The sequence below is a fragment of the Mustela lutreola genome, chromosome 1, assembly GCF_030435805.1.
Source record: "Mustela lutreola isolate mMusLut2 chromosome 1, mMusLut2.pri, whole genome shotgun sequence".
NCBI lineage: Eukaryota > Metazoa > Chordata > Mammalia > Carnivora > Mustelidae > Mustela > Mustela lutreola.
In genome coordinates this window covers 124,895,900-124,923,217 of record NC_081290.1, presented here as the reverse complement: position 1 = coordinate 124,923,217, position 27,318 = coordinate 124,895,900, and the positions used below count along the sequence as shown (strand labels likewise).

At 38.2% G+C, this 27,318-nt stretch overlaps 1 protein-coding gene across 1 annotated transcript in view; it reads left to right on the top strand.

Annotated features, from left to right (window-relative positions):
• Nucleotides 1–27,318, top strand: part of DCHS2 (dachsous cadherin-related 2) — a 256,474-nt gene that overhangs the window by 206,082 nt on the left and 23,074 nt on the right. The window contains exons 14-15 of the mRNA XM_059163725.1: nt 15,875–15,988; nt 25,618–25,829. Of these exons, the coding sequence (XP_059019708.1) occupies nt 15,875–15,988; nt 25,618–25,829 (326 nt within the window). The remainder of the gene's footprint in view (nt 1–15,874; nt 15,989–25,617; nt 25,830–27,318) is intronic.

Genomic DNA, 27,318 nt, shown 5'->3' with positions numbered 1-27,318 from the left:
AAATTCCAGTGGTTTTAAAAGACTGTAAATCCATTGATTAGTGCTTAAATGGCCTTGATATAAATTATTTAATAATTTTATAGCTTCCAGGATTATTTCCTCCCACAGATGTCTTCAGTTTTAAACTTTTAAAAAAAGATTTATTTATTTGAGAGAGAGAGAGAGCAAGGGAGAGAGAGAGTGCATGAAGTAGGAAGAGGGGAGAAAGAGAAGCAAACTTCCCAGTAAGCAGGGAGCCAGATCATGACCTGAGCCAAAGTCAGACTCTTAACGAATGAGCCACCCAGGCACCTCTAAATTTATTTTCAAATGAAAAAACATGTGCTTATTGGAAGTTTAAATTTTCTGTGGGTTACTCAAATATCTTACCACTAGATATCACTTGACATCATGAATGAATTATTTTTTGTATTATCATATATTTTCATCACCCCAAACTAATTTTAACATTTAAATATTCTTTTAAGAAAATGAAAAGTTAAAATAACTCGGATGTATTTATATTTGTTTAAATTTCTTTCTTGGAAAGGTCACAGGTTTGAGTCTTGATTAACATTGAATTCATCTGGGGGTACCTGGGGCACTCAGTTAATTAAGCCTCTGCCTTCAGCTCAGGTCATGATCCTGGGGTCCTGAGATCAAGCCCCATGTCTGGCTCCCTGCTTAGTGGGGAGTTTGCTTCTCCCTCTCCCTCTGCCTGGCACTCCCCCTGCTTGCACACTGTCTTTCTCTTTCTGACAAATAAGTAAATAAAAGTCTTAAAAAAGAACACTGTATTCATCAACTGACAATGCTAAACTTCACATCAACTGTTAAAATGATAACTAGCTCAGTGTATAGTTCCTGTTTGAAAAGCAGCTCTTTGATAGGTGAAATCTCTTTGAGAGTTGGTGATGATGTGTTCACTTACTCACCCAGAGTCACTCTCCCAGATACCTTTTGCCTCCAAGAGAGAGGCTGCCTCTACAGCAATGGGGAAGAGAGTTGAAAGCCAAGTGATTCCCCTCTCTTTACTCTTGCGTCTGTTCCTCTTTGACCCAGGTGAGAGGAAATTGAATTGCCCTGAATTTTTTGAAGGGAAAAATAAACCACTTCATTGTCTGTGGTGTTTCAATCCATTAAACAATTTAAATGAACCTTCTAGAAGCCAGCATTTATTTCTTGTTTCACTTTCAGTGCTCCGATGATGAGGCTGAATCAGCAGTCACAGTCGCCAGTGAGGACTGTTTACAACTCCATGTATTTCTTTTAGTTCCCATGAGGGAGAAAAATGACATTATTAATGGTGTGGGTACTGTAGTTGAAAGTAAATGCTCAGACCTTAAAAATGTTGAAATAAAATTAAAACACGATGACCCATGGGGGCATTCTAACTAGTCAATTATGTTTATTTAATTTTGTATCATATACAAATCTAATCTTGGTGGTTCAGCGGACAACCCCTTTTTCTGGCCCTCTTGCAACTGATCCAGTAAATTTGGGCTCTTACTCAGTAAGCCAGGCACATGGATGTGGCAGATTGTGTGAGAGAAGTTAGTGTAGCTGAGTGGGTCACACTCACAGTGAACCAGCTCTCTTTCTCCTCCTGTAAAGTGGACAGGATAATGATTTCCTCACAGGGCTACTATAAGGATTAAATGAGGCCATACACTGCTTGTCATTGTTTTTATTGTTCTTACTGCTATCCTCCTCTGTCTCAAATCCTTCATTGAATTCTCTCAGGTTCACTGGGTACAAATTCCTACCTGAGCAATTAGTTATTACATAACTATTCTATAAAACAGTGAAATACTTGCAGTGTTTAAACCCCCATTATTTCCTTCTGCTCAGTTCTGACTCCACACAAGATAATAATTGTACTTTTTAAGGTGACAAATTTCCCATAACTGTGGAAGTTGTGGGAAGAATTCCCATAATTTATGTCATCCAGAACTTTGGAACAGGGGCCAACATATACATTTTTATGATCATGAAAAAAAGAGAAGCAAATATTACCTGTCATCCCTTTTTCATTATTTTATTTAAGGCCAGTCTCATATTTTGAATGAAACTTGGTGGTGTGAGTGCTATCTAGCCAGCTGTTTACAAACAGAGTGGAATTTCCTCACCTGTCCTCCCACTAAGATAGCTCTGGAGGAGACAGAAAAGAATACCTTAGAAGGGGTTAGCCTGTCTCAGATGGAGAGAAACATCTTGGGGTACCTGCATGGCTCAGTTGGTTAAGACTTGACTCTTGGTTTTGGCTCAGGGTCCTGAGATTGAGCCCGCATTGGGCTACATGCTCAGCTGGGAGTCTGCTTGAGACTCTCTCCCTCTCCCTCTGCCCCTTCTCTCATGCTCTCTCTGTTTGTCTCTCTCTAAAATAAATAAAACAAATTAAAAAAAAAAAAGATAAATGCTTTGTAAGGCAGCTTTCATCTTTGCAAATTAACCTGTCTTATACCTGGGCCTAAGCCATTATAGGTTCAAGACCTCATTTTATTAACAGGCCAGGGAGTTCTTCCCCCAGGGTTGGGACATACTAACAAATAATAAAGAGTCTGATACATAGGTCAGAATGTCAGTTTTTCTGTATATGAAGAACTATGATTGCCAAGTGGATTACAATAGTTATGCCAAGATGATCTGGTCTTTCTTTGTAGAACAAAGGATACAGGAAGCCAAGCTCATAATCAGATAGTTGCTTGTTAATCCTAAACAGTTGTAGAGGCTCTTGTGAGCTTTCCAGTGTGATGTTGATGGCCTTTAAATTACCAAAAGAGTGACAAAACAGCTTTTATATCTAGCTGACTTTGGAGGTCTGGTGAAGGCCTGGGGAGAGATCTGAGTTAGGAGGGTGCTGTAGTAATCCATGTGGTAAATAACCATAGAGACACCTGGGGAGCTTTTAAAAATTACTACTACCTAGACATCCACAACCCCAACCAATTAAATGAGATTTTTGAAGATATACCAGACATTGTGAATTGGTGGAAACTTCCACATAATTACGCACACAGGCCAAGGGAAGGGCTAGACAGAAGGTCTAGAAGAAATCCAAAGTAATGGCAATATTTTACAGGGGTTGAAGTAATGTATCTACCAAGAGACTGAGGTTGGGGGGCTGGCAGGGGCACCACTGATAATTCCTGGGAGGGTAGTGTTGGACAGGAAAGCGACTCATTCAAGAAGCAGGAAGTGGTGGTCAACAATTGCTAATTGGCAGTAGAGATTAGATGAGATATGGACTGAAATGTGACAGCTAGCTCTGTCAGAGGCCTGTCCCCAAAGGGGAAGTGCATGAGGTAATGGGCTGTCACCCAGTACTCAAAGAACCTCTCACCCTTGGAGTTGAGGAGTGTTGCCTGAGGTAGTCTAAGGATGTCATCTTGGCATGAGGAGATAAGAACATGGTAGAGAAGAAGGTACTTCTTAAAAAATTAAGTCTATGCATCAAATACAAAGGATAAGATAATAAAAGAAAATGACACAACTAGCCACATCAGGAGCTGGGAGAGTCCAGAAAGGAAAGTCTGGAGAACAAGTTTGCTCTGGTAAAACAGTTCAGGATTTGGCCAAGAATAGAAACCAGGAGCTGAGACCACCTAAATGCTCTCCAGAGTTAACTGTGGCTGTTTCCAGAAACTGTGTGCAGCCAAATAAAATTTAGTAACTTTGGAGAGGATGGGGAACAGTAGGGAGAATGAAGTGTCTAGAACTTTTATTTTAGAAGCCAAAGTACAGGGAAGTGCAGAGCAAATTGGGGCGGGGGGGAGTGGAGAACTCAGTCTGTTTTCACAAAGCTGGGCCATGAAGGGTGACAAAGGAATGTGGCAATGGCTTGAAGAGTTCTGAAGATCAGAGCGGCATTTTGTTCTTTTTTCGAAAGCTGGGAGAGATTCGGATGTTTGTGATTGATAGCACTGTGAAGTTTACCAAGAAATGTCATTTATCTTTTAGTAAAGCAGAATAAAATATGTAAAAATATCAGGATTTCCTCTATTTCCTTTTTTGTTTTCAATTAGCATCTATTATTTCTGGATGTTGAAACTTGGTTTCAGATTTATGTATTACGAGGACAGCAGTACATCTTCCTAAAGCTGCCACAGTCAAATGGAATCATTTAAATAGTTTAGTACTGTACTCATTATGTGGCAACTAAAAACATCTTAACAGGCATCTCTTTAATCTAAGTAAAGCATATTTTTTTAAGATTTTTGGGGAGACATTTGGATTGTTTCTTGAAGTATCTAGAAATATGCCAGATATCTAATAACTGAAGTCAAGAATCACTCGCATAGAAAAATTGTGCAACCTTTCTTTCTGGACACAGGCAGGCTCTGGATTCTGGCTGGCTTGGGAGCTGCAAAGAAAAAGGATATCTCTTGAAAATGAAGGAAATGTGAAGTCTGGTTATCAACCTAGGGATACAGACGAGACAGGGAATCACTGGCAAATGAGGGGAGACTAGCAGCATGGGGTCCACAGACAAGATCTGGAGTCTGATCCAATATTGAAGCAACACTGAAAATTCTCAAGCTCAGTCTTTAAATATAGTCTTCTGTAAAATCACAAAATTAAAGAGATAGTAGGAATATCAAGGGATCACTTTAGCACCTGCTTTTCTCTAAGTTGCTGTGAGTGCATTTCAAAGGATTCAATCCGTTTATAGATAATCCTCTTTTTAAAAAAATTTGGCCACTAAAATCTGTAATCCATCTAAAAATACATTTCAGACTTAATTTTGTTTACTTCTCATTTCATGTATTAATTCTATATTGGTTTTCTTCCATATCTCTCTTTTCCTAAAGCTCATAAAATGTCAATAAGCATGTTGTATTGCTTCCTCTATTATTTCCTTAGGTGTTCACAAAAGCAAATGTGTTCAAGATTGCATACCATTTATGTTATTTAAAACATGGTTTTCATCTATTCACAAATTATGGAAAATTATTTGTTTTGAGATTTTCCATGCTTTGTCTCATCCCAAGGGTGAATTTTTTGGAAAGCTTTAGTAACATATGTTCAGTCATTTTTTGATGATGGGAAGGTGGGAGGGAAAAATCAACTTCCTTTTTTTTTTAATTTGTGTTAAGGAACACATAACAAAATTCACCATTGTAAATAACCATTTTTAAGTGCACAGTACAATAGAGATAATGGTAGGCCCATTGTTGTGCAATGGGTTTCTAGAACATTTTCATCTTTTAAAACTAAAACGCTCTACTCATTGGACAGCAGATCATTTCAACGCTTCCAGCCCCTAACAACTGCCATTCTACTTTCAGCTTCTAATGGTAGGGCTACTTTAGATAACTCATCTAAGTGGAGTCATAAAGTATTTATCTTTTTGTGACTGGTTTATTTATGAAATCAAGGCTCCTCAGTGCCTATGACAGGATTACCTCCCTTTAAAAAAGATTTATTTAATTAAGAAAGAGTAAGTACGCTGGGGGGGGGGGGTAGGGGAGAAGGATGGAGGGAAAGGGAGAGAATCTGAAGCAGACTCCCCACTGAGGGTGGAGCCCAAGTCCCTGAGATCCTGACCTGAACCAAAACCAAGAGCTGGTCATTCAACCAACTGAGCCACCCATGTGCCCCAGGATTTCCTTCTTTTTTTTTTTTTTTAATTTCCTTCTTTTTAAAGGCTGAATAATACTTCACTGTATGTGTATTATACATTTCTTTATCTACTCCTCCATCGAAGGACATTTAGGTTGTTTCTATCTCTTGGGTAAATAACATTGCAGTGAACATGGGTGTGCAGACATCTCTTTGAGATCCTGCTTTCAGTTCTCTGGATATACATCCAGTGGGATTTCTGGATCATAGGACAGCTCTACTTTTAATTTTTAGAGAAACATTTATACTGTGTTCCATAGTGGCTACACCATTTTGTAAAACCACCAAGAGTGTCCAGGGATTCCAGTTTCCTCATATCTTCACCAACACTTGTTATTTTCTGGTTTTTGTTTTTGTTCTATAGCAGCCATCCTAACTGGTATGAGGTGATACTCATTGTGATTCTGATTTGCATTTCCCTGATGATCAGTGATGTTGACCATCTTTTGAAAAACCTATTGGTCATTTTTATGTTATCTTTGGGGAAATGTCTACTCACGTCCTTTGTTCATGAAAGAAATTTTTTTTTTTTTTTTTTTTGCTCATAGGTTGAAGAAATGTTTTATGTATTTTGGAGATTAACTCACTACCACTTAGAGGGTTTGCAGATATTTTCTCCCTTTCCAAGGTTGCCTTTTACTCTGTTGATTGTTTCTTTTGTTATGTAGTAGCTTTTCATTTTGATGTTGTCCCATTCATCTATTTTTGTTTTGGTTGCCTGTATTTTTACTCTCATATCCAAGAAATCATTGCCAAATCCAATGGCAGGAAGCATTCCCCCTAAATCTTCTAGAAGATTTACAGTTTCATGTGTTACACTTCAGTTTTTAATCCATTTTGACCTAATTTTTGAATATCTGTTAAGGTAGAGGTCCAAATACATTCTTTTGAATGTGGATAACTGATACCATTTGTTAAAAAGACTGACCTATCCCCATTGTGTAGCTTTGGCACCTTTGCCAAGATCATTTGAAAATACAGATGAGGGGTTTTTTCCTGGGATCTCTGTTCTGTTCCATTGGTCTCTATGTATCTGTCTTTGTATCAGTGACACACTGTTTTGATTGCCATAGCTCTGTACGGCTCAAGTTAGTAAATGTGAAACCTGTAGCTTTTTTTTTTTTTTTCCCCCTCAAGAGTGTTTTGGCTATTTGGAGTAATTTAAGATTCCATACATATTTTAAAATTCTTGTTTTCTATTTCTGTAAAAAATACTGTTGGTATTTTGATATGGATTACATTGATTCTGTAGATTGTTTTGTTCATAGTAAGTCTTGTACTCCATGAACAATAAGTCTTACATTCCATGAACACAGAATATTTCCCCCTTTATTTGTGTCTTCTATAATTTATTTTAGCAATATTTTGTAGTTTTTAGTGAACAAGACTTTTGCCTCCTTGGTTAAGTTTATCCTATTTTTTTTCATGCTACTATAAATGGGATTGTTTTCCTAATTTCTTTTTCAGATCATGCACTGTTAGTGCATAGAAACACAGCTGATTTTTGTGTGGTGATTTTGTATTCTACAGTTTTGCTAAATTCATTCATCAATTCTGTGTGTGTGCATGCACGTGCAATCTATAGGGTTTTCTATATATAAGATCATGTCACTAACCATTTTATTTTTTTTTTTCCAATTTTGATGCTTTTAATTTCAAAGCTTGATTTCTCTAGCTAGGACTTTCAGTACTATGTTGTTTAGAAGTGGTAAGAGTGGGCATTCTTGCCTTATTCCTGGTTGAAAAGCTTTTGGATTTCACTGTTGAATAGGATGTTAGAGTTATGGGTTTTGCATCTATGGCCTTTATTACATATGGTAATTTCTTTATGTTCCTAGTTTATCGAGTGTGTTTATCATGAGTGTGTTGAACTTTGCCAAATGCTTTTTCTGCATGTATTCAGATGATCATGTGATTTTTATTCTTTATTCTGCTAAGGTGGTGTATCACATTGATTTTTATACATTGAACCATCGTCACTTCCCAGGGATAAATCCCACATTGTTATGATATACGATCCTTTTAATGTGCTGTTGCATCCAGTTTGCTAAATTGTATTGAATATCTTGTCTTCTAGATTCATCGGGGATATTACTCTGTAGTTTCCTCATGGTATTTCTGGTTTTGGTATCAGAATAATGCTGGCCTCATAAAATATGTTTGCAAGGGTTATCTTCAATTTTTTGGAAGAGTTTGAGAAAGACTTGTGTTAATTATTCTTTAAATGGTTTGTAGAATTCATCAGTGAAGCCATCTGGTCCTCTTTATAGAGAAGTTTTTGATTATTGATTCAATTTCCTTACTAGTTATAAATCTCTTCAGAATTTTTTTCTTTCTTTAGACTCAATTTTGATAGAATGTGTGTTTCTAGAAATGTATTCTTTTCTCCCAGGCTATCTTATTTGTTGGTGTATCATTGTTCATAGTAGTCTCTTATGATACCTTTTGTTTCTGTGGCATCATTTGTAATATCTTCTTTTCCATTTCTGATTTTTATTACTTGAGTCTTCTTACTTTTTTTGTCCAGGCTAAAGATTTGTCAATTTTGCTGACTTTTAGTTTCAGGGCACCTGGGTGTGTCAGTCAGTTAAGCATCTGCCTTTGGCTCAGGTCATGACCTCAGGGTCCTGGGATGGAGCCCCATGTCAGGCTCCCTGCTCAGCGGGGAGTCTGCTTCTCCCTCTCCCTCTCCTTATGCCCCTCCCCTCTCTTCATGCTCAAGGGTGAGCACACGCTCATGATCTCTTTCTTTCTCAAATCAATAAATAAAGTCTTTTTAAAAAACTAAAGTTTTTAAAAAGACTTTTAAAAAACTAAAGTTTTTTTTTTAAATTTTTGTCTTGTTCTTTACTCTCTATTCCACGTATTTCTTATTTATTTGACAGAGAGAGACACAGCGAGAGAGGGAACACAGTTAGGAGGAGTGGGAAAGGAGGAAGCAGGTTTCCTGCTCAGCAGGGAGCCTGATGTGGGGCTCCATCCCAGGACCCTGGATTCATGACCTGAGTCAAAGGCAGTCGCCAAATGACTGAGCCACTTAGGTGCCCCATTCCACTTATTTCTGTTCTAATATTCATTATTTATTTCTTTCTGCCCAGTTTGCTTTTAGTTTGTTCCTTTTTCTAGTTCCTTGAGTTGTAAAGTTAGGATGTTTATTTGCAGTCTCTCTTCTTCTTCTTTTTCTTTTTCTTCTTCTTTTTAAAGATTTATTTAAGGGGGGGGGAGGAAGAAAGGGGCAGAGGAGAGAGGAAGAGATAGAGAATTCTTAGTCAGACTCCCCGCTGAGCACAGAGCCTGATGCCAGCGGATCCCAGGACCCTAAGATCATGACCTGACCAGAAATCAAGAGTTGGCTGCTTAACCAACTGAGCCATGCAGGTGCCCCTCTTTCTTCTTTTTGTAGTGTAGACATTTATTGCTATAAAATTCCCTCTTGGTCTTGCTTTTGCTACAGCCCATGTTTGGTATGTTGTGCTTTTGTTTCATTTGTCTCACAATATTATCTAATTACCCTTTAGCTTTCTTCCTTGACCTACTAATAGCTCAAGAGTATGCTATTTAATTTCCTTATATTTATGAATAGTCCAGTTTTCCTTTCTACTTTCATTCCATCATAATGTTTCTTGGTACGATTTTAATATTCTTAAAGTTGTTAAAACTAGTGCTGTGCCCTAACATGTGATCTGTCCTGGAGAATATTCCATGTGCTCTTGAGTGTGTATATGGGAATGTGTAATACTTGGGAATGATTATTCTGCTGTTGTTGGCTGGACGGTTCTGTCTATGTCTCTTAGGTCCAGTTAGTCTGATGTTATTCAAGTCCTCCATTTCCTTACTGATCTATCTGGTTTCTCTATCCATTATTCAAAGTGAAGTATTGAAATTTTCTACTGTTATTGTGTCACTGTCTGTTTCTCCCTTCAATTCTGTCAGTTTTCTTCACATATTTAGGTGCTGTGCTGTTAGGCACATATATATTTGTAGTTGCTGTATCTTCCTGGTGAATAGAACTTTTTATGTAACATTCTTCTATTTAGTCTGATATTAAGTATAACCACCCTTACTGCCTTTGAATCCTATTTGCATGGACTATCTCTTTCAGTCTTTCCTCCTGCAGCCTATATCCATCTGGATGTCTAGAGTGTGTTTCTAGGGAGGAGCATATACTTGGATCTTGTTTTTATTAATCCATTCAGCTGTTCCATGCTTCTTGATGGGAGAGTTTCATCCACTTACATTTTTTAAAAATTACTGATAGGGAAGGACTTGGTACTGCCATTTTTGAAGTATTTTCTGTATGCTTTTCATTTTGTTCTTCTTCTCTTCTCTTGCTGCCTTCCCTTGTGTTTCAATGGTTTGTTTTTTTTTTTTTTTTTTTTTTTTGTAGTGACACATTTTGAGTCCCTTATTTCCTTTTGTGTTTCTTCTACAGATAGTTTTCTTTGTGGTTACCATGGGGGTTACATAATACATCTTACAGTTTTAACAGTGTTTTAAACTAGTAGCAACTTAACTTTAATCATATCCAAAAAAAAAAAATCTGTCCCTTTACTTCTCCTTTCCCACCTTATGTTACTGATTTCATAAATACATCTTTTTATATTTTTATCCAGTCAAATAGTTTTTTTAAAAAGATTTTATTTATTTATTTGACAGAGAGAGATCATAAGTAGGCAGAGAGGCAGACAGAGAGGAAGAGGAGGAAGCAGGCTCCCTGCTGAGCAGAGAGCCCGATACGGGACTCGATCCGAGGACCCTGAGATCATGACCTGAGCCGAAGGCAGCGGCTTAACCCACTGAGCCACCCAGGCGCCCCTCCAGTCAAATAGTTTTATAGTTATAGTTTTTTATGCTTTTATCTCTTAAATTTTACACCAGAATTAAAAGTGATATATGCACGACTATTACAGTGTTATGAGATTCGGTATATGTCTATATATTTACCTTTACCAGAGAGCTTCGTATATTCATATGCTTTCACCTTGCTGTCCAGTGCCCATTCATCTCAACTGGAAGCTTTTAATTAACATTTCTAGTCATGCAGCTTTAGTAGTGGTAAACTCTCTCAGCTTTTGTTTATCTGAGAAGATCTTTCTCTCTCATCTCTGAAGGGCAGTTTTGCTGGATATAGTATTCTTGGTGAAAGTTTTTTTCTTTCAGCACTAGAAATATACCATACCACACCCTTCTGGCTTGGAGTTTTCATAAAAGCTTTTTGGACCATACACTGTTGTTGTTCATTCAGTTTCTCTATAGGGGATGAGGTTTTGGGCTTCAATCAGCCATCTTGCTGATCTCACTTCCAGCTTTCTTAAAGGTCTGAAATATGTTCAGCATTTCAGTGGCTGGATGATTAAAAGAGAATGAACAATTCAAAATCATCCAAACATTTAAAAAAATCTCAAGTCAGTCATCAGTAAGAAAATTCTTGCATTGCTTAGAAGTGACAAAAGTAAAACTCTAGAAGTACTTACTATGAACAGCTCTGAATAAAATGTTTGTATTATTATTTTACCTAAATACATCCATGAATATTGATTTTTCTAGCCACAGAACATTAACCATTACATAATTCTGTTAAATAGTTCATTGTTGCTATAGATGATATTAGTTTTTTAACTGATTGTAAAGAAGAAAAACACAAGAACATTGAATGTATTATACTTTTTGATGCCATATTAGACTTATAGTGAAATTCATAAAAGCTGAAAATGCAAATTTTTCTGTATTTCACTTGCCTCATGGGAATTAAAGGTACAGTGTTGGTTTTCATTTTATCGTTTCTACCTTGGTATGAAATGACCAGTAATTGTAAATCTTCTCTAGATGCCCAGAGGCAGACTTTCATCTAAAATGTGCATGGAGCACTTGGATGGCTCAGTTGGTTGAACATCTGACTTTTGATTTTAGCTCAGGTCCTGATCTCAAGGCTGTGAGTTCAAGCCCCAGGACAGGTTCCATGCTCCATGCTCAGATCAAGCCCCATGACAGGCTGCTTGAAATTCTCTCTGTCCCTCTTCTGCTCCTCCCCCAGTGAGCATGCTTTCTCTTTCTCTCTTTCTCTCAAATACATACATACATACATAAAATGTACACAAAAAGCTGGGGTGTTTGGCTGGCTCAGTCAGTGGAGCCTGCAACTCTTGATCTTGTGGGTTCCAGTCCCATGTTGGGTACAGAGATTACTTAAAAATAAATCTTTAAAAAATAAATTAAGTAAATTAAGTAAAATTAGCATGGATAAGCCAAGACATAGAAGGATTCAAGGTCTTTTAGTTATTTCCTCTTTTGGGGGGCAGTCTTAATTTTAAACTTCATCTGAGGAAGAACATATATAAATATTTGCAGCTCTTTCCTGACTTTAGTATATAAAGTATTTTGAATGGAATTCTTTCTGCACTAAAATTTCATTTGATATCATTAATACTTTATTTATAGTAAAAATAAGATTATTCCTTTTATGAGGGAGTCCATATGTGATACTTTTTTTACAATTCTGTGCTCATCCTTGTTTTTTACATTCAAGTGAGGCCCATGTTTTGTTTTGTAATCGGGTATATAATTAAAACATCCTAAGCTTCAGAGAAAAGGCTGTCAGCAAGATGGTACATCTTGCCTGCATAGCTGTTTATCTTCTTACTGCCATTCTTGAGAACATTTGACAAGCCAGTGGAAATAAAATTTCCTATGTTTAAAAATGAAATTGTATCAGGAAGCGCAGAATTGTGATTGAGCACTAAAGATAAAATACCCTGCATACTATAAAGGCATATTCCTGCTGAAAATGGAAGGCATTTTTTATCAACAATATGTTTCCTAAAATATAATAAAATAAGCCTTAGATTATAGTGCAGCTTGAAAGATTCTGAACATGTGCAGTAACCTGATTCTGCCATGATTAATTAAAATCCTTCATGTTGTCACGAAATGACTTTGAAAATGGCTTGAAAAGAACCACCATTTGGAAGCTTCAATAAAAGATTTTAAAACTTTGTCACAGTTTGTGTTGAACATAACGTTTGTTAGAGAGCGTCATATATCCAGTTTGGGTTTTCCGGTTCTTTCTCCATAATGAATTTTATTTTATGCTTTTTTGATTTTGTGAACAATACCACATACTTGTTTCCTTTCGTATGTGATCATTGCATTGGTCTTTGCATGTTGTGTTGAAAAGGCTCCTAGAGAAAATAGCATTTATTCCAGTGCCTTTTCTTTCTTCTCTTCTTTTTAGTGAAAACCTTTTAAGTATTCAGGAAAAAAAGTATCTATTGATTTGTCCTGGATTAGGGATTTTTTTTTTTTTTACTGTAACCTGTACAAGATGGTTTTCAAGCTTATTCCTTGGGGCCTGCACAGTAGAAGTCAATGTGGAAGCCCAGCAGAGGTCTTGAATAGGTGTTATGATTTTTTTTTAATTGCTGCAAATCCCACTCTCAGATAGTGTATTATAGCAGCGATTTTTAAATTTATTTAATTAATTTTTTAAAGAGTTATTTATTTATTTCAGTGAGAGAGAAAGAGAAAGACAGAGCCCAGTGAGGATGGGCAGAGGAAGAGGGAGAGAGAAATTCAAGCAGACCCTGAGCTGAGCATGGATCCCTATGTGGGGCTTGATCTCATCACCCTAACAGACCTGAGCTGAAATCAAGAGTCAGAGGCTTAACTTACTGCACCACCCAGCCACTCCAGATTTTTTTTTTAAATAATTGCTGCCTGTTTAGAAGGGCTGTGTAGGTAGAGAGGCGTTCTTCGAGCCTTTAAGGCTAGAACACTTCAGTGAGCATCTCCGTCTCTTTCTTCCTCCATCCCCTCTGTTACCTCTTTCTTCTCATACTCAATGAGCACCCACTATTTACAAAGGAATAAACTTTTGATATAAAGAACAATGTGACTGATTCTCAAAAAGGCGTGTAAGCATAAGAAGGCAGCCACTTTGTGGTTTTTCAAGCCTATGAAATTTTAGAAGCAAAACTAATCTAGAGTTGCACAAATATATAGAACAGATAGATAGGAAACCTTCCGTGCTTTCACTGAATTTAGTCCAATTTAGTGGAAAGATAAGACCAGTCCATGGGTATGTTCAGTACAAGTCCATGGATGACAAATAAGTACCATAATCTAAGTGCTAGAAAGGCTGATAACAAAAAGGAGAGATTCATCTTCTCTATCAGGGATGGTAAATGAGCAGACTCAGGCCACAGCTGTGTTTTGTTTGACCCATATGATGGCTTAGTTTTTCCCCTAAATTAAATTATTTTCTGACATTCACAAAAAGGGATATTTCTTGTGAAAATAAATATGAATTGTTGAGCTTCTCTTAAAAAGGCCAGAATTTCAAACATCCTAAAGCCTGCTTCCCTCCCCTACTGGCAGTGCTGCGTTGAAGCTGAGTGGCACATCAGATGGTCTCTGACTTCCTCCAGCCAACTGGCTCTTTTTTTGGTCCAGACTTCTTACTTTTACCCAAAGGCATCTGAGTTAATGATCCCTGCTCTGTTCTCATCTCTGACATCATGAAACATTTGTGTTCTTATCAAATGCTTCTTTTTACTTTTCCACTTGTGCCTTGCTGACATCATCCTAAATCAGGCTCCCATTGCTACACACTCAGCAGTCAGAGGGCCTCTTGAAGGGCTCACTGCTTTCCCATCTCCCACTTGCTATCTTGGCCAACAGATGACATCCTGCCAGGGAGCGTGAAAGTAAGAGGAGAGGCAGGGGACACTGCCAGAGTGGGCATCCAAATTAGATGCTGTAAGTTATAGGCCAAAGATAAGACAATTAGGACTAGTAAAGAACTATGAAAAAGTTTCCCGGAAGTTGAGGGTAAATAAAGAACAAGAACCAAAGAACAAAGATGAATCTTAAAAAAGAGTGAAAATGACCAACAAACACATGAAAAGATTCACAATATCATCAGACATCAGGGAAATTAAAATTAAAACCATGATGAGATACCTACCACACATCCACTAGAGTGACCAATATTAAAAAGACTGACAATACCAGGGAATATGGAGCAGCCAGAATTCTCATGTGTTGCTAGCAGGAATGTAACATGGCATAGCCGCACTTTGGAAAATAGCTTGGCAGTTTTTTATAAAGTTAAACACACACTCACACTAGGTGTTTCCCCAACAGGAATGAAAACATGTGTCCACACAAACACTATTACATGGATGCCCATAGCAGCTTTATTCATAATAGCCCTAAACTGAAAACAATCCAAATGTCCATCTGTGGAAAAGTGGATCAACACACTATGGTATGTCCATTCAGTAGAATACACTCTACAATAAAAATGTAATGTGCTCTTAAAACACAGAATAACACATGTTTGGATTCCTAAAAGACAATGCTGATCAAAAGAGAGATACTGTATAATTTTTATGTGTATAAAATTTTAGAGGCAAAACAAACAGAAAGTAAATCAGTAATTGCCCAGGACCAGAAGTAAGAGAAAACTGATTGCAAAAAGTCAAGAGGGAATTTTTTGGAGTGATGGAAATATTCTACATCTTGATTCTGATGGTGGTTACACAGGTGTATATAGCTGTTAAAACTGTATACATATATAACTGTATGCTTAAAACATGTGTGTATTATTGTATGTAAATATGACTTCAATAAAGTTGATTAAATAAAAAAATAATTTAAAAGGACAGGCAGTTAAAGGAGGAAGACAAATGGGAACCAGGATACAAAGTAAAACAGAGGTGAACAGCAAATGGCATGAGATATTACACGAGGACAACAAAAGTGCTAACTTGAGGCCAGAATGGATTCTTGAGAACCTTCCAGTGAAATCCCAGATCTCATCACACCAATTATGTCATTGTATCTATCTGTGCTTGCTAATTCTTCTTTCATGCTGGTAATCAGTTTGTTCCCTATAACTTGAAATGTTATGTTGGCCCTCCCTCCATAAGTGTGTTTTCTATCACATTACATTGGGTTTTTTTCTTCCAGGGAACTTAGCACATCTGAAATCTACTTTGATTATGTATTTGCTTAATGGTTTATTATCTGTCTGCTTCCTTTAGTTCATAATCACTGTAAGATAGAGATCTTTCCTAGCTTATTTGTCACTCTGTCTCCCGTACTTAGCATGGGATCTCGCTTATTGAAGACACTCAATGACTAATTACTGAATGAATGAACAAATGAAAAGGTAGTAGGCAAATAATAAATACCCAGTGTTTGTTCTTGTTTTTCCCTGAAATTCTCTTTTCCTAAAGTTCTTTCTTTCTTTTTTTTAAACTAATTTTTACAGGTACTTCTATTATGACTGTGAAAGCTGTTGCTCCTGACCCAATACAAGACAGCATTAAATATTCCATTTTTAGTGGAAATGAAGATGGAGTTTTTTCTCTGTGCTCCAACTCAGGTGATCCTTTTCTCTCCTGTAATAGCTTTTTTTCCTGCTCCATTTAATGTTATTAGTAAGAAATACTTCTGCAAAGGAAACTCAAAATTTGAAAGATAGAAAAATTAGAGGTAAGTAATTTAAAAGGTAAAGAAGAAACAATTTTTTATGGTAGCTGTGGAGAAAGTGTGGGAAATTAAGACTACTTATTTGTTTACATGTACTTGCTAAGAATCCTGTTCTTCACATTTCCAAATTAGGCAGTCCCTAGCCTACCCCCAAATTTTTGAAGATAAACTGGTTTCTACTTATAATTTACTCATCTATTTGGGAAAATGGGAGATATAGGAGGGAGACCATCAATACTGAGTTTGAATTGAAAACAACCACACATGTCTAGCCATAGGGCATTTTCATCACGAGATTTTTCTAATTCGCCACTGAATGTCAACAATGCAACAAAAAAGGACAGCTGGAGAAGTTTCTATGTGGTGGTAAAGAAATTACTTCCAAATACAGCATGTATTAAATTTAACTTTAATAAGACCATTATTGTGTTTTAAATGAATACCAATTGATTATTTGAAACATACTTTTTTGACTAACAACTATGTAGTAGATACATATCTACTGTTGCATTGTCAAACCTCAAGAAGAATGTTTTTAATAATTTCTGTATTAGCATACAACTGCCTTATGTAATCTGTACTACATGCACATGGGAAAAATTGAGAGGGACTTGTTTCTTAAGCAAAGGCTGCCTCATCCTGAGTAGTGTTATGACTCTTTGTCCGTGCCATCTTTGGTCGACAGCCTTTCTGAGGTAGCCTGCTAGCTCTTCATCTCTTTGCCCCATCATTTGGTTAGAGAGTGGCACAGGAAGCTTGTTGATAAGAGAGCCATCTGTGAACATCACCCAGTCTTAAGCTTCTAACAGTCTACCTGTCGGAAGGTCCTGGGAAAGGAAATGAGATTAGAACATTTAGAAAGAAGGAGAGTAGCAGTACAATTTTCCAGGCTACGCCCATCCTTCTGCCACCTCACCCTTAACACGGCCTTGGCATGGTCTTATTTTTTCTGGAGTGTCTAATGAAAATTCAGATAAAATATGCCTAGGGTTAGTCCAAAGAGACTCTCCACTTTACAATTAAATACTTATTTATGTTATTTATTTCACAAGTTTGTTGTGAAACAGCTGCAAGATGATATGCTAAAATGTAGAAAACTGTTTAATGGACATGTAGGTGCCATCCATCTCCAGAGATGAGACATTACTAGAACCTCAGGAATTCCCTCTGTATCCTTCCCCATCATGACTCTCTTCTTTGACCCAAGGCAATCCATAACCAGTCATGTGAATTTGGCTTTGATCGCTGCCTTTCTTTCTTGATAATTTTCCAACTGTGTCTGAATCTCTAAATGATGTGTTATGTCCTTTTACCTTACCTTTTACCTTTTACTTAAAGATCATGATAGAATCCTGCTAATGTCCTCTCGTCTATGACTTGATTCTTTTGCTCAACACTTTGACTGTGGTTTGTAGTTCCTAAACCTAGGCACACATTAAAGAGGAATACAAAGAAGGTACGTACCTGCTGCCAAGGTTATAAACCAGAACACAGTCATTATCATCCACTTGGAGCCCTTTTCTGATTGCTTCCTTTCTGTCCACTGCTGCAGGCTGACTCGTATCCCCACTTCCAGGGATAATCATTCCCTTGTGACTTATCGTAAATGCATTTCTATACAATAAAACTGTTTAATTTGGTTTATTTCTGAATTTTATGTAAATGGATTCATCATCTGTGTTATTTTATTGGGATTCAATTCTTTTTATTCAAAATTAGAATCTTTCATATTAATGCATGCAGATGGGTCTCTTTCATTTTCAGTTCTTTATGGCCTTCTGTTTTAAGTCTGTGTCACAACTTATTTATCCATTCCACCATTGATGGACAGTGAGGTTTTCCTGTCTGGGGATATAATAACAAGCGCTGTGAGGAACAACCTCATACGTGTCTTCTGGTGCATATGTGAGGAGTTCTCCAGGCCCCAGAGTCTAGGCTGGGCGTATACATCAGAGGATACATATGTTCAGCATTACAGATAGTGCCAAATTGTTTTATGAAGTGGTTTGTCCCACTTTACATTCCACCAGCCCTGAATGAGAGCTATCAAGGTTGTTTACACCCTATTTTCTATTGCCAATCTGGTGGGTGTGAAATGGTATCTCGCTGTGGTTGTAATTTGCATGTCTTTATTACTAATGAATGTGAGTATTTTTTTCACAGTGTATTGGCCATTCTTGGTTTCTCCCATGTGAAATGCATATTGATACACTTTGTCTATTTGTTCTGTGTCATGTTTCTCTTTCTGAAGTGTAAGGATTTTTAATATATTTCACTAGCATTTCCCCTTTGTCTGTTTTTTGTTGCAAATATTATTTAGATTGTGACTTGTCTTTCACTCTTTTACTGGTACATTTTTATTTTGAGGGGTTAGAATTAATCAGTGTTATACTTTATGATTTTCCCATCTTGTAAGTGAAGAAACTCTTCCCTATCCTGAGATCAAGAAAATACTTTTACATTGTCTTTTTAAAGTTTTAATAGTTTTCCTTTGTTTCACGTTTACATCTATAGTGAATCTAGAATTTATTTTCCTCTTTTAGATGAGTAAAACATTCTCTTTTTCTTCTTGTTTTCCTTTTTTTTTTAAGAAGATTACCAGTAATTCCAGTGGCAATAACCTTCACCTGTGACTTGAAATACCCCCGCTGTCATATGTTGTTTCCATAACTCTACAGGATTCTTGACTCCTTTGCATTCACCTCTTTGTCTATACACACACCAATACCACACTTCTTCAATCACAGAGACTTTATAATCAGTCTTCATACCAAGGAAGCAGCCCATTCTCATAGTCTTCATGAGTATATTAGCTGTTATTGACTCCTTGCACTAATATGAATCATTGAATCCATTTGCCATGTTTTCACACACACATGTACACACATACACACATATGCATGCACGCACACACACATGCCTATTGGGATTTTTTTTCCCCAAGGAAAGGAGATTTATTCATAAGTCTTTGGGTGATATAAGAGCTATTCACACCTTGCATGCTAATCATGATGTGCCCATCTGATTTCAGGTGAAACCTCACTCTAATTAGCAAAGAAAATGTCCAAAACAATTTCATGGCCTCAATCTAGAATTTAAGTAATTAAGTCATCAGGTCAAATTATCCTCACAAAGCCCTGTATAGCAGTGCATTGTAACTAATAATCATCTACAAAACTCTTCTTTTCTTTTTAACTGTGGTAAGAACATTTCACATGAGATCTACACTCTCAGCAAAATTAGAGGTGTGTACAGTACAGTACTGCCAACTCTAGACACAGTGTTGTCCAGCAGATTTCTAGAACTTAGGCATCTTGCCTAACTGAAAGTTCATACCCACTGAACAGCACCTCCATCGGCATCGCCCCTCCCCCATGGCACCTGGCAACCACCATTCTATTCTCTGCCTCTAGGAGTTTGACTGTTTTAGATACATCATGTAAGTGGAAGCATGCCATATTTATGTTTCTGTGACTGGCTTATTCCGCTCAATTTACTGTCCTCAGGGTTCATCTATGTTTTCACGTATGGTGGTATTTTCTCTGTGGAGACTGAATAATTTGCCATTGTATGTTGACATGACACTTTGTCTATTTATCCATCAACAGACATTTAGGTTACTAGAATTTTTTGTTAGAATTGTATTAATTCTAAATATCAGTCCAGGGAAAGCCTGTATCTTTATAGTATTGTCTTCTAATTCAGGATAATATAGAAAATCACATCCATTGTTTCCTTAAGTATATTTTAATAATGTTTTAATTTTTTTAATAGCCGGTTTGCACAGTTTTTGTTAGATGTGGTCTAAATCCTTTACACTTTTTCTTGCTAAAGTAAGCAAAAAAATGCTTTTTATGACAGTGCTATTAACTAGACTTGAAATTGGCTTTTATAGTTTGATTTCATATCTGCAAACCTATAAACTCCTATTGACTCTAATAGTTTTCTGAGCATTCAGCATATATGATCATTACCTAAAGTTGACCATTTTCCCCTGTGTTTGCTGCAATTGTATAGCTATTTATCTTCTTTTAGTGGTTAGCCTAGCTATTTTTACATGTATCATTGAAGTCTAATCAATAGCCTGAGCCTGAATAATACATGAGACTTAGAATTCTATATCTCCAGATATCCCTTTTTCAACCTATTTTTTAAAGATTTATTTATTTATTTATTTGACAAAGAGAGAGAGAGAGAGGTCACAAGTAGGCAGAGAGGCAGGCCTGAGCAGAGAGCCTGATAGAGGGCCCGATCCCAGGACCCTGAGATCATGACCTGAGCCGGAGGCAGTGGCTTAACTCACTGAGCTACCCAGGTGCCACCTTTTTTCAATTTATAAGCTCTGGTGGGCCACAATTGTATTTCTTTTCAATTAGACATTACTAATGTCATTAAATAGATTTCTGTGCTTCCTTGCTAACTGTTCTTACATATTAGATTTGCCTCTTGTGTCATTTTCCTTCTACCTGAAGTATATCCTGTAGTGAGGGTCTATTGTAGTAAAACTTGCTCAGGATTTGATTGTCTAAAAATGACTTTATTTAGTTCTTGTTTTTAAAAATTATGTTTGCTGGTCTTAGAATTCTAAGTGTACAGTTTTTCCTCCCATCATATTTAAGGTATTATCCCACTGCTTTCTGGTTTCCAATTGTTGCATTAAGCAGTCAGCTGTTGGGGCACCTGGGTGGCTCAGTCGTTAAGCATCTGCCTTCAACTCAAGTCATGGTCCCAGTGTCCTGGGATCAAGTCCCACATCGGGCTCCCTGCTGGAGGGAAACCTGCTTCTCCCTCTCCCACTCCCCATGCTCGTGTTCCATCTCTCACTGTGTGTCTCTCTGTCAAATAAATAGAATCTTTTTTTTTTTTTTTTAAGGAAGTTAGCTGTTGATCTAAATACCATTTATTTGTATTGTTTTGGCAATTCCACTTACACAGGTATTGAGCCAGACACTCTTTCCTACATCTCTTTTGCATGTTTTTCATCTCCTTGTCCCAATTTCTTCAATCTAGGAAAAAATATTTTTTATTTCCAGAAGTCCTCTTTGGTTCTTTGTCAACAATTCTTGGTCTTATAAAAAAAATAGTCTTTTTTAAAAAGTTGAGGTACAGTTGACACACAATGTTACATTAGTTTCAGGTGTTAACATAGTGATTCAACAAGTTTATGTGTAATCCTACTCTTACCACAAGTGTAGCTACCATCTGTCATTGCACAACTTTATTATAGCATCAGTGACTATATTCCCTATGTTGCACCTTTTAACCCCCTGATTTATTCATTCCATAACTAGATGCCTGTAAAAAAGTAAATTCTTCTTCCTTGCTCATGTTTCTAAGCTTCCTTTTCATGCATTTAAACATGCAATAATTCCACATCCTCTGTGCAATAATCCAACATTTTAAGTCTTTGAAGATTTATTCAGCTTTCCATAGGTTTGCCAGCTCTCATCCATGGGTGCCTTGTTTCTCTGTGATTTCCATGCTTGTTACTTATGAGCTGCTCATTGCCCTTAAAACGTTTTTGCTGAACGTTCTTTGAAGACTGGGTTGAATTTGTGCCCTTTAGAGAGGATTTGTTTTCCTTCTACAGATCATCTGGGTATATCATCAAGCAAAGACTAGCCTAAATGTAATAACTGAGAGTTTTAAAAACATATAGCTGTGGTAGTATGGATACCATAAATTCAGGCTTAAGTTAATGAATTTAGAGCAGTGATTTTTTTCCCTTCCAGCCAACACCAAGGTCAAGAAAAGCAGGTTTCTGTGCATCCATTTTGAACTTGTTTTTGTTTTTTAAATATTGATTACTCATTTGGAACATATGTAGTCTTTCAGTTCATAGCTTTGTTCTGGTTTTCCTACTAGACTCTTCAAACTTTTGTGGGTTCAGGCTTCTTCCCTTGTTTCTCATGCTCTATGCAGCTCTGTGCTCTATGCTCTCCTGCTCTATGCAGCTATCTCAAGGAAGAAGGTTGTGTTAGAGACCCTTGGAACAAAAGTGAGCTTTTGTTTGGATTAATGTTTTCAGTTCTTTTTGGTTCTCTGAGGATTCCTTACTAGGATACCAACTCAATCATGCATTTCAACACACACATAATTTATCCAGCATTTTAGTTGTTTTTGTTATGAGGTTTTTCCATACCACTGTCAAGAAACCTTTTTAAAAACTTTTAATTATGATACTAAATTCATCATTCATGTCACCTTTGGCACATAATCTTCAAGCTTGTGTGCAAAGCTTCCTAACATAGGTTTTATGAGTATATGTATTTTAAGCCATATACCAGTTAAAACAGAAAACTGGTGTGTATGATAAATCAACAAAGATCTTTAAGGTTGTGGTTACTCTTCTTCAGGGTAAAAATGTGAGAAAGCCATTTTATTAGTTACTGAATAAGTAAGTTCTGATAAAAAGGATCTCTGAGGAGAACCACATTTTCTGCCCATTTGTGCCAGTGTTTTCTCTGTCCCACAGTCCCAAACCAAAGGTTTACTTTTGTGTTCAAACACCTTGTCACATCAGCCTAAAAGAATCTACTACTCACTGTCTACACCAGCAAGAATGTTGGAGTTTTTCTTGTATAACTAGATAACAAATGGTAGCATTCATCCCATGAATTTGGTAGGTTGACATAAAACAAAAATGATTGAACTTGCCATGTGTCAAGGAAGTGGTTTTAGCAGGAGATAGTTTCAAAATTTTGGATAACATAAATATTTATCCCATTCTGCTTTGGGTATATTTCTATGAATGTGTTGAGTTTGTATTGGATTGAAATTACCTGATTATGCTACCAAGCAGTTGAGCATTTGAAGATCTTAAACTCATTTCAATGTGTATTTTGTTACTAGAGCAAACACTACATGTGTACAGATATGAGAAAGAAGAGAGTACTGCAACTTCATTCTCAAGTTATTCTAGAACTGGTGCACTAATGCGTAAGAACGATAATGAAGTCGGTGCCCACGAGGCTTGTCCTGGAAGGAAAACGTGGACATCTGCCCAGACAGAGAGCCCAGTAGTTCTTGCACTCACCGGTGACAGTAAATCCTTGATATCGCTGAGAAAAAAACATGTGTAGATTACCCCTGGCGAATGTGGGTCTGGTCGGTGTGCCAACCTTGAGTCATCTCACAGACGGCTTATTGTCTTTCCTATTTACACAACTTTCTCAGCATATGCCAATTATTATGCCAAAAATAAAAGCCAAACAAGGAAAGCATTAAAACTGCAGAGCCATTCCAAGTGCAGAATTCCAATTATCAAAGCCTAAACACAAGACTTTTATTAAAAAATCCACTTTGATCTGCACTGTAATTGGCACACTTTCTACTAAGTGACACTGGCAATTTACGGTTTTGTTTCTAGGTTGTTCTTCTTTGGCTAGTAGTAACAGAACATGATAGCAAGCGGAGTACTCTGGTTGGTGGAGACAGAATGCTGGAAGAGAGCTTGGACCTACCTCAGGCTGGGGCTCCCCTGCCATTTGAGGGTGCTGGCTTAGTCCCTGTTTCACAGAGGTTTTTGGAGACCAGCTTGTTTCAGTACCAGTTCATCAAAATGCATCTCAAAGATTTTTCCGGCTACCAGTGGTCGTATCTATGCTAAATTTTCTGCCAGGGGTGTCAGTCACTTCAGACTGTGGCCCGTAAAAATAACCTGGGTTTCTGGATTGATAACTGATGACAATAAGTGAAAGTGAGCTTATGGAAATTTTACATGTTGCAGTATAATGAGTTCCTTATATAGAATACATTTAGTTTTTCTTAATAACAGAAGAGAAGCTATAAAAATCTCCCCAAAACCCTCAGTACTGAAGTTAGAACACTAGGGCAGTGCATGATTCCCATTAACATCCAGGTGAGTACACAGGAGCCTGACATTTTCTTGGATCGGAATGGTGGTCTGAGGAAACTGGTTCAGATAGAACAGTGAGAACTGTAGCTTCCAGGCCATATTTCCACAAACAGTACAGGTTCTTTCACTGGAAGATCAAACTTTGATTAACAACATGGCTGTTAAAATGTTTTCTTTCTAAACGCAGAGCTTTTGTAGATATTAAATGCATACATGATGGTGGAAGGGCTGAGAAACATGGGTAGGACCCTGGAATCTATATCGTGTTCCCGCAGAGGAACACTCTAAATATGCACTAGAGTACTTGTCCCACAAGCCTGCAAAGTCATTATTAATATCACCATTTTCCAGAAGAGGAGGCTCAGCTCCATAGAACCTGAATGACTTACCCTGGGTAACATTTGTCCTGGAGGCGGAGCCAAGTAATTTACCTAAACTGAGGGGCCAGGGCTAGGATTTTTACTTGATTTCAGGTGTCTCAAACTCCCAACCAGTGTTCATTCAGTGAATCTCTATTTGATGGAATTTCTGACAGTGAGAGTGACATACATAATAAAATAATAATAGTAAATTCAGCAAGAAATTTGTCAGTAAAAGGGAGAACAAAAAGAAGAGAAAGTCGAGAAGGAAATTAAGTCAGGAGAGGAATTTTCTTAATTTGGGGGAGAAACTCTTGCAAGGTATAAACCCCAACAGTCAGTTTCCCTAACCTGTTTATACTTTGTATATGAGGGTGTAACATATATTAACAGATGCCTTCTGTAGGCCAGCCCCTGAGCTAGGCACTGGGGATGTGCAAGTTGGTTTAAGAGATAGGAACCCATCCTCACCTTGTAAGCTTCTAACTTAAGAGGAAGATCCAGTCTGAAACAGGTGAGCACAGTACATGCTGGTGCTCTGTGGCTCTGATGTGGGCTGACCATAGTGACAGTAAGGGCTGACTGCTCCGGAAAGATCCCTGAGGAGGCGTAGAAGTAGGGACCCTGTCAGGCAGATAGAAAAGCATGCGTGGCAACTCTGACATGAGCTTCTGAGAAATAGAACATTCATGAGTGTTCTGAGCACAGCAGAGAGCAACGTGCGGAGGCAGGAGAGGCCCAAGCACGTCGGACCTATGGAGGTTAAAAATCACCGAACTTCGTCATAATCACTGTGGAAAGCCATGGAAAGGGTTTCTGCAGGACAGTGACAAGTGTCCATTTTTATGATTCAGTTCAGAATGGGAACTGGATGACTAGGGAGACCAGAAGAGTGATGACATGGGACCCTCCATGCAGGGGACAAGGTGGGAAAAGCCAGTGGCTCGGAGCAGGGCAGCAGCAGCAATGATGGAGGGCGGAATCAAGAGATGTTTGAAAGGTAGACTTTGCACACATGGGGATGGACTAAACATGGAGAGAGGAGGGTGATTTCAGAGACAGCTCCCACATTCCAGTTATTTTATAGTTTCTTTCCTCCTACATGCTGGAACCTTGCAAATACCCCAGATTCTCAACTTTTCTCTTAATGAACCCAGTTGGGAGGGAAGGGTGGCCAGCCAACCGGAGACTTTGAGGGACAGGTGAGCATGGAGCGTAGGAGTGAAAAGTGATTTGGAGCTTGTTAAACAATGAGTACAGCATCGTTTTATCTAATTTTTTTTTTCTCCCTCGGAATCAAAATAGGAGAACTCACTGTGAAACAATCCAAGTTTCTCGATTTTGAAGTCAGACAAGAAGTACGGCTCATCGTCTTAGCAGAAAGTAGGGGGCACAGAGCCTATAGCAAAGTAGCAGTCTTGATACAAGATGTGAATGATAACGTCCCCTGCTTTGAGCAAAGCGTTTACAAAGTGTCCGTGTCTGAAGGCCAGCTCCACGATGCTCACATCATACAGGTAACAGAAATGAATTTTTGTGTATGTGTATGTGTATGTGTGAGTGTATGGGAATTATCATCAGTCTGCATCCAAATTTCTAGAGTGTTTTTCTAGGAAGTAAATTAAATGTGTCTAGGACATGTAAATGTTTGGAGAACTGGATGAAGCCTTTGTTCAAAGGAAGTCTGGAGTTTCTGAGTTCACGCTTCCTCTCTTCATCCCGTGCTATTGGTGCCTACCTGCTTTCTCTAGGGACTCTGCCCAGCACTACCAGGGAATCCACAGGGGCACAAAAATCAGCTCAGCCTATTGTAGGTACAACTTAGAGGGGAAGTCAGGAAAGTAAGCACAAAATTTAAATGCGTATTAGTCATGTTAAATAGAAGTGCCCATTTAATGACATGAGGGAAAAAAGAGGAGACACGGACTCTTCCTGGAGGAAAAGCATAAAACTTCACAGAAGAACAGTATTTACACTTGGATATTGAGGGCGAGCAGGCACTAGCCCAATGGAGCTACAGCGGGACAAGCATGGATGGAGGCATGGACCCTTGGAAGAGCTCCCTGGGTTCAAAATGTGTAGATATTTCATGTGAAAGACATAGATCCACTGTTCCCGGTTCCCATCCCTTCTCAGCAAAGAGGCCTAAGCCAGGAAAAAGAAGATCTGTTTTTAAGGCAGTTTTATTCAGGTTTTACGACCCACTCACCCTTAATAGCCTCTCTTACCTGCTTCGGGACTGGAACCCAGTTCTACCTTTCCCTTCACAGTTGAATTGCTGCTTTGTCCTCAAGAACCTGGGCATTAGGAAACATGCAACCTCTTGAGAATCTGCCCAGGAAATCCGTATAAAAACCCCTTCCTGCCCAACTCAGCAGCACACCAGAACATTCCCTCTGGCCTCTCTAACCCACCCCTGTGATCCTGTCCCTGATGACTACCCCAGTTCCTGTCTGGGTCAGTGGGGTCAGGGGGCCAGATGATATGTTAGAATACCTTCTGGACGAGACCCCCTACAATGCTCTACTGTGCGGCTACCTCCACCTGCCTCTAGAGAGACACATCCTTTGACCTTCAGCCCAGTTCCAGATGCACAAGTTCCCCCCTGTTGGTGCCAACTAGACCTGTACAGTCTCAGCCATCTTGGAGTTTTGGTTCTGTGCCCCCCGCATAGTCCAGGATACCTAGGATTTCCTCTGCTGTCTTTGCAGACTCGGATTTTATGACAAGCCCCTAATCGCCAGTCTGTTCCAGCAATGCTATGCCTTGATTTTGGTTTCAGCTGCTACTGAGAAGGGGAGGGCATTCACTTGCCCCATCTGTATCACTCTGCGCAGTGATACCTGTTTGGGCAGGGGCGGGGTGGGGAGGGATGACAGGCCTCCAGGGCCGCTGTGGGACCTGCTTTGTGACAGAGGACCCCGGCACCCTGGCCTTGTGTGTTGTACCTCTTCATCGTTCATGCCCACCTGGATAGAGCTACAATGCCCCCAGTGGAACGCAAGA